The 8,455-nt window shown below is 36.7% G+C and overlaps 1 protein-coding gene across 4 annotated transcripts in view; it reads right to left on the bottom strand.

Annotated features, from left to right (window-relative positions):
• The window catches only part of LOC106882255 (hypoxia-inducible factor 1-alpha), a 75,351-nt gene that overhangs the window by 53,126 nt on the left and 13,770 nt on the right, over positions 1-8,455 (bottom strand). Inside the window, exons 2-3 of one of the 4 annotated variants that reach the window (XM_014932799.2) lie at positions 5,767-5,947; positions 209-3,410 (exon numbers count right to left, since the gene is read on the bottom strand). The exons of 1 other annotated variant lie outside the window; for it this stretch is intronic. In XM_014932799.2, the coding sequence (XP_014788285.1) occupies positions 1,433-3,367 (1,935 nt within the window). In that variant the 5' untranslated portion in view covers positions 3,368-3,410; positions 5,767-5,947 and the 3' untranslated portion in view covers positions 209-1,432. Of the gene's footprint in view, positions 1-208; positions 3,411-5,766; positions 5,948-8,455 lie in introns of those variants that run through there. 2 more of the 4 variants (XM_052969769.1, XM_014932722.2) reach the window with 2 other exon arrangements.

The raw sequence follows: 8,455 nt of genomic DNA, 5'->3' as shown, positions 1-8,455 counted from the left end.
TATATATATATATATATATATATATATATATATATATATATATATATATATGTATGTATGTATGTATGTATGTATGTATACGACAAGCGCTTTCATACAGTTTCCGTCACCCAAATTCACAAGGTATTTGTCGACCCAGAATTAGAGTAGAAGACATTTGCCCAAAGGGCTGCGCAGTGTAACTGAACTCGAAGCCACGTGACTGCAAAACAAGCTTCTTAACCATACAACCATGTCTACATCTGCATAATGATAAAAAAAAAACAATTAGTGTCATCACAGAAAACAGAAACAGCGGGAATAGTAAAATATTTAGATTTTATTCACACTATTTACAAGTGGTCGTATACACAAGTACGCACAAACACATACACACAGACTTAAATATATGTATTGGAATCCGCTTATTACGATCGCTTTGGGACGGAACCATTTAGATAACAATAGCAGACTGGCCAAATTAATCATTATCCTGAGCGTGTTTGGGAGGCAGTGACTTTGACTGGAAACATTACCCGTTATTACAATAAGCGGCTTCCACTACACACACACACACACACACACACACACACACACACACACATACACACACACACATACATACATACATACACACACATACACACACAAAGACACATGCACATCGTGTATCTTGGGAGATAATATCAAAACATGAACTGTCACAATTCTACTTCTTTATTGTTGCTTAACAATAAAGAAGTGAAACTAAGCCAGTGCCTATTCTTTTATTCTTTTATTATCTTACTTGTTTCAGTCATTTGACTGCGGCCATGCTGGAGCACCGCCTTTAGTCGAACAAATCGACCCCAGGACTTTGTAAGCCTAGTACTTATTCTATCGGTATCTTAGGCCGAACCGCTAAGTTACGGGGAAATAAGCACACCAACATCGGTTGTCAAGGGATGGTGGAGGTACAAACACAGACACACAAATACATACACAAATACACACACACACACACACACTTTCGACGGGCTTCTTTCAGTTTCCGTCTACCAAATCCACTCACAAGGCTTTGGTTGGCCTGAGGTTACAGTAGAAGACACTTGCCCAAGTTGCCATGCAGAGGGACTGAACCCGGAACCATGTAGTTGGGAAGCACGCATCTTGCCGCACAGCCACAACTGCGTCTGTATTTATTTTTATAATGACCCTCCCAAGATACAACAAGATTCGTTTCAATGCACGAGTTCTTATACAGAACCTTGTAAACCAAATACAAAAACGAACTGTATATGTATGTGTGTGTGTATAATACTGTCTGCTTTCAATCGGTTCTATTTTTAGTCTTTTTTTTTCTACATATAAATATAAATAAAATTACGTGGTAGGTGAAAGAGAAGTGTAGTGTCAGTGTGTGGTGAAGTATGTCATTACGCATGCGCAATGCTACTAGTCTCCAGGACCGCTCTTACGCGATACAATAGCAGTATAGTTTCATCCGTTTGTTCCTTATACAATCTGATTGGTTACCGTATCGGTTGATTCGACTTATTTCTCCATAGAGACTAATATCGGTGTTGCTTTTGTAGTTCACTGAGGCTTCAAACAAAGATAAACCAGGTATTGTTTCAACAACAACAGTGTAAGTACCCTCTTCCGGTTCCGGGTGATTCAATAAAGACGCAAAGAAACCATATTCTTCTCTCAGACTTGCATGAGGGACAATTTTATCACTGCTTTTTATACTGTTCAGTTTTAAATTGCTACATATACCTCTCCAGGGTTGGAGAAGAGAATTAATTTTGTCAAGAATAAACTTGGCTATAGAGCGACTCACATTATTTTCTGTTGTGTTTAAAGGTTTTATTTTATAACACGGACAGTAGTTTTCACTAATGCCAGCATCTGCACAACTCCTTTGCTTACTGATTCTGCTAAATAAACTCACTCCTTTTGTCAATGTAAATCTCTTTGCATTGTTATTTTCGTAATCAGTTGACAGAATATCCTTCAATGTTTGATGGAGATCGTACGGACTTGTCAGTTTTTTAGTATTAGCGAGCAGATTAGCTGCTGCGCTTGGATAGTCTCTTTTGAAACCTTTGGGTATTGTCATTAAAAAAAGCGGCATTCTTTCTTCAATGCGTCCAATTAACGTATGGCGTATAGAATCGAACCTGTGTCCATGATCACTCATGAAAATCAAAAAACTGTTGTCTAGTTGACCATTATCCTTTAAAGATGTTAAGAAATTAACAAAATCGTTGTCAGCCAACTGTACAATGTTTAAATGACTATGACCAAGTTCTGTTAACCAGGAATATCCAAACCGAGGTGTATGTTTGTATTTCATTGTGAAATATTTATAATAATTCATCAAGACAACGTGTTTGGGAATATTTCCGAAGCAAAGAGTCGAAGACTTACTAAGCTGGACTTCATGATTCTCCAACATTAACAAGAAGGGACTAATAAACTTATTGCTAGGGTGAGTGTCATCCAAAGCAAGCCAAAACGGTCGCATATAATGATCAGTTGGTTGTTGGTTAAAACCTTTTGATAAATAGTTAAAAATACCCAGTAACGGTTCGTCTTCTGCAAACATCGTGATGTAACCGGCATCGGAAAAGTTCTTCCATAACAAAGGGTAAGAATCATAAAAATGATATGAGGGATCTACATAAGGTAATTTCGATGACTCTTCATAAGGATGCATCCCTGTGAGTAATGGTACCATGTTCGGGAAAGTGTTATCTCCAACTTTGGTGTAACCTTGAAAATCAAACGCCTCTAATTCTTGGGTGAGATACTTATAGGTTTTCGGAAGCATTCTCAAACAGTTTAACCTGGACACAGAATCGACCCCAAATATAAAAACATTATACTGTTTCCGAGTGTTTGACCTTTTTTTAACTTTTTCATTTGTGATATTTGTAGGGAAAATGTGAGCGTGTAGATTACTGTAAGAGGAGCCAGATTCATCCGCGCATGTAATACGGAAGAAGTCAGAAGGTATGTCCATGGGAAAATCCACTGTCCGGGCAGGTTGGTATAGGATATGATCATCATCATCGTATCTGTTGATAACATTGCACACACAGTATGTCTGATTTCGGTGAAATCCAAGAAGACGACCAGCTGTCCAGTTCAAATGTACTCGACCTTTGTTGTCAAGGTAACTGAAATCGTTGTTCTTAGAACATTGTAACGGACTGAGTTTACGGATGAATTGTTTTATGGATTCATCAAACGGGTCGATGTTCGGCAAGACACATTGGCCCGTTACTGATTCATAATTGTCGAAGTTTTGGAGATAGCTGGATATGTAATACCATGGTAGAGTTAGGCAAAGTACGATAACAAATAATTTTTTCCGTATCGTAAATCGTGTGTAGCGATTCATGACACTTGAACAGTTCTGTGCGATACCATCCTAGCATGAGTTGCTGAAAGAAAAGAAGAACAAAAAATTAACAGAACTGTCACACTAACAAGATTACGTAAATGACACAAAACTAAAGTAATATTTAATATCCAGTTTGTATTTTTAAATTTTTTAGATATTCAGATTTTCAATAAAAAGCATATATTTTTGTAATTCAGCTCAGTAATAACGTCACACACACCTATACACATGCATACACACACACATATGGGATCTATTTCAAAACGGGGGCGCCAGTATTTTCTTAACGAAACACTAACGAAACACTTTGAAACTTGGGACACTGGTAGAATGTGTCATATAAAACATCTTTTACTCTTAGTCTTCTTAACAAAAAAACGTACATCGCAAGTTATTCCATGTTAAAGTTGTCGTATTTCTGTAATTTCAACCAATCACTGACGTCTATTCAGCTAAATAGAGTTACTGCTGGGCGGTCATAAAAATGTTATTCCCTGTGACATATTTCATCCTGTTTAATCGTAATTTATACGCATATATTGTTTATATAATAAATTACGCTGTGCGTATCTATGTGTGTAACAATTTTAGAGTTCGGATTCTAGAGTTAGGGTTAGTTTTAGGGTTAGGGTTAGGGTTAACAGTCTAGTTAGGGTTAGGGGATTAATACGGTATACACCGTTACAGCGCTAACTGTTTTCAACTGAATAGACGTCAGTGATTAGTAGAAATTATCGAAATAAGACAATTTTTTACATGAAATAAATTCGAATACAAAATTTTTTTTCTGTTCTATAACACAAAATAGATAAGTATACGAAGTTTGAAAGTCTTTCGGTACCAAAAACACTACATAAAACATAAATGAAAACTGGTGCCCCCGTTTTGAAATAGATCCCACATATGTATATATCTGCATATACATACATTATACGGTTCAAAAATATACAAAAAAAAAAGACACATGTGATTGAGCAACTAAGAGAGTGTATAAATTTAGCACTCAGGAAAAATGGTAGAAGCTTTTAACATTTTCGAGCCAACGCTCTTCTACAGAATGGAGAGAAAAGAACAGAAAACGTATCGATTGGCACAAAATATATTTCTCAGAATCTACCATAATGGATCTTATTGCTGTTGATTTATATATACGTTAGTTAAGAACTTGAATATAAATGAATAATTTTATAAACACTCAAATATATAACTTCAGAGAAATATATAAAACCATTTGACTAATGGGGTACTCCGTTCTCAGTCCTAAAGTAATTTTTGCTGATGTTATTATCATTATTATTTATGGAAGTCACTGACGGGGGCATATGTCTGACAAGTACCATTCGGTCCGTGGTGTCTTAGCATTTTTTTCTCTCCGGGTGAAGCCATGGCGCTATGGACGATAGAGCATCGTGAGTTTGCCTACGACAGATACGTGGAGACTAACGAGTCTGTCATAGCAGTTCAGCGTGAGTTTCGGCGCCTCTTCAACATTTACCGAGATCAGGCTGTTCCCACTCGTAACACAATCTTACGTTGGGTGAATGCACTTCGTAAACGAGGTATAGAAGACTAGTGGGGGCGCCACGAACGGTACGGACCCCGGAAAATATGGAACGCGTCAGACAAGCTTTGATACAGAGTCCGAATAGCTCTGCTCGAAGGCATTCCACTGGATTTGGCATCGGTAATCGATCGGTAAGGCGTATTTTGCATGAAAACCTGCATTTCCACCCGTACAAATTGGTCATTGGACAACAGTTGAAACCATGAGACTAGTCACAAAGCAATGTGGGAGAGACTGGAGGCCAACTTCCAAGAATGCCTTCAGAAATGCGTCAATGAAAACGGACATCACATGATGGATGTTGTTTTCCACACTTAATTTTGACAAATGCTAATTCAATACAAGCACATTGATGTCAATAAAATTTGTTTGCAGCTAAAATTAATGATCTTGTGAATATTTCAAAAACGTCCGTCCCTTCTGTCTCACCCTGTAGATAAAAGAGATAATTGCACAGATAGGCATACCGATAGACGGAGAAAAGAGAAAGTAAGAAAGTTAGACAATGAGAGAGACAGAGAGAGGCGGTGATGGAGAGAGAGAGAGAGAGAGAGAGATAGAGTGAGAAAGAAAGAGAAAGAGAGAGAGGAAGTAGAAAGTGAGTAATCGATATTATAAAATTGGAAGTGTGGCTGAGTGAGAAAGGTTAAGATGCGAACGTAACAGCTCTTTTCTTTCTCAAAAGATGAATATAATGTATAAACTTCTCATTGACTCACATCATGAAATATGAAGGAGAGAAACAAACAAACAAACAAATGTATGGAATGACGAATAAATGTTTAGCCAGTTGAAGAGAAAGATTTTTAAGAGTGGTTTTCAAGTATCATACCTTATGTAATGTTTGCGGAAGTATAAACTGTTTTCATGATGAGTAAACTTCACTCCATTGACGACGTGGTTTCAAAGCTGTTTTTCAGTGAATTAAATATAGTGATAATGACGATGACGATGACGACGATGATGGTGGTGGTAGTGGTGGGGGATGTTACTGAATGCTGCTGCTGCTGCTACTGATGGTGATGAAAACATAAATAGTTTTCAAAAAATTGCATTCAAGCAGTCAAAGAAACACTTATGCAAAATCACATTGTGAAAATAATGAGCATAAATATAGAGCATCTCGGCTCTCCGTAATTTCATACACACACACGCGCACACAAAAGCACACGCGCGCGCATACGCTTTGTATTTCTGCTTGTTATGTGTGTGTGTATATATATATATATATATATATATATATATATATATATGCGAGTAAAAATAAATACAAAATAGGTGGGTTTTTTGTATGATTGTGTATAGAGGAATATATTATTTTGTTTAAAAGAGTTCCAACACTGTCTGTTTTTTATGTTTTATTTATATTCCTGCAGAACCAATGTGGGGTATAGAATATGGAATATACAATATATAATATAATATACAATATATAATATAAAATAAAATAAAATAAAAATGGATGGCACCATGAAAGAAAGTATTGAATGTAGATGAAATATTGAGTGTTCAATATAAAGGATCAAATATATAAATATATAAATATAAATATATAAAGGCGACTCGAGTTTCAGGGCTATTTCCCTTCGTCATGGCCGGTATGACAGACTTTATATATATATATACTATATATTTATACAAATATGTATGTATGTATGTATGATGTATATTCTTTTATTTTTTTACTTGTTCCAGTCATTTCACTGTGGTCATGCTGGAGCACGCCTTTAGTCGAAGAAATCGACCCCAGGACTTTTTCTTTGTAAACTTCTTACTTATTCTATCGATTACATGTTATGTACGAAATAGTGACAATAAATTTTGCGTCGAGTGAGGGTCGTTATGCCAATATTATTAACACACGTACTGATTCACTCCTTTATTATTGGTCAATTGGTTAAATACCCAACTAAGTAATCGACTGTTTGTTCAGTTTGATTAAGCAGTAAGTCGTTTGTTTTGTTTTTGTTTGTCAAATAGCAACGAAGGAGCGTTGACAAACAAAAACAAAACAAATCTATCTATCTATCTATCTATCTATCTATCTATCTATCTATCTATCTATCTATCTATCTGTACATACATACACAGACAGACAGACGGATAGATAGATCGATAGATAGATAGATAGATAGATAGATAGATAGACAGATATGATTACGACAGGTTTTGACAGAATTTCCCTTGACTAAATTCACTTACAATCCACTGATTGGCCTTGGACTACAGTAGAAGATACTTGCCCAAGGCGCCGAGCAGTGGGACTGTGTATATATATATATATATGTTATTTATGTATATGAATATAGGAGGGTGAGCTGAAAAGTTTCTGGCTTTGGGTAAAAGAATCCCCTCTCGGATTCACACAATTATTGCAGCGATCTTTCAGTTATTCTAAGACCTGTAAAAGAACTTGGAAGGATAGGCCTACAAACAGGCGTTTCTTGACATTCTTAAAACCAGGAACTTCTCAGCAACTCATTTTAAGATGACCCGTTTCACGAGACCCCGGGTTTACGGGTTTTATTTTTCATGCACAGAATCCAAATTTCGAACGAAGTGCAAAAGTTTCTATCGCCACAAATGCTTCTGCGTGTTACCAAGAAATTTATTGAGAGCGAAAAAAAAAAAAAGCTTCTTCTAGGCGAGGACGTGGCTGTGTGGTAAGTAGCTTGCTTACCAACCACATGGTTCTGGGTTCAGTCCTACTGCGTGGCACCTTGTGAGTGGATTTGGTAGACGGAAACTGAAAGAAGCCCGTCGTATATATGTATATATATATGTATATGTATGTGTGTGTATGTGTTTGTGTCTGTGTTTGTCCCCCCAACATCGCTTGACAACCGATGCTGGTGTGTTTACGTCCCCGTAACTTAGCGGTTCGGCAAAAGAGACCGATAGAATAAGTACTAGGCTTCCAAAGAATAAGTCCTGGGGTCGATTTGCTCTACTAAAGGCGGTGCTCCAGCATAGCCGCAGTCAAATGACTGAAACAAGTAAAAGAGTAAAAGAGTAAACAAACAACTTTAGACTTCTTTCCTAAAAAGAAATCTAGAAGTCCGTCTACGGGTGCTTGTGAATCGGGCGATCGCGTCTACAATTGATGATGTGCGAGAGTCCAGTCCGAGTGAATGTGATTCAGAAAACGATTATAATAATAATATTTTTTTATTTTAAACGATCTGGACATTCTTTTTACTTCACGTAAAATAATATTCTTTACATTCTACTGTTGTTTTATTGCCATTCATTTACGAGTATTATAAATTTTATAGGTGAAATATTTTTCTGAGAACGAATTACGATTTATAACATTGCTACTATGGGAAATTATTGCTCTGCTTTACGCCTTTTTGCTTTACGAACGGTCTACGGGAACAAATTAACTCGTATATCGAGGCATTATTGTACATATATTCATGTGCGTGTGTAAGTGTATGTGTGTGTGTGTGTGTGAGAGAGAGAGAGAGAGAGAGAGAGAGAGAGAGACTGCAATCGAAGTAGGTGATAAAACTGAATCT

The sequence above is a fragment of the Octopus bimaculoides genome, chromosome 7, assembly GCF_001194135.2.
Source record: "Octopus bimaculoides isolate UCB-OBI-ISO-001 chromosome 7, ASM119413v2, whole genome shotgun sequence".
Classification (NCBI taxonomy): Eukaryota; Metazoa; Mollusca; class Cephalopoda; order Octopoda; family Octopodidae; genus Octopus; species Octopus bimaculoides.
Note: the sequence above shows the minus strand (reverse complement) of the source record. Positions and strands in the feature narration are given on the sequence as shown.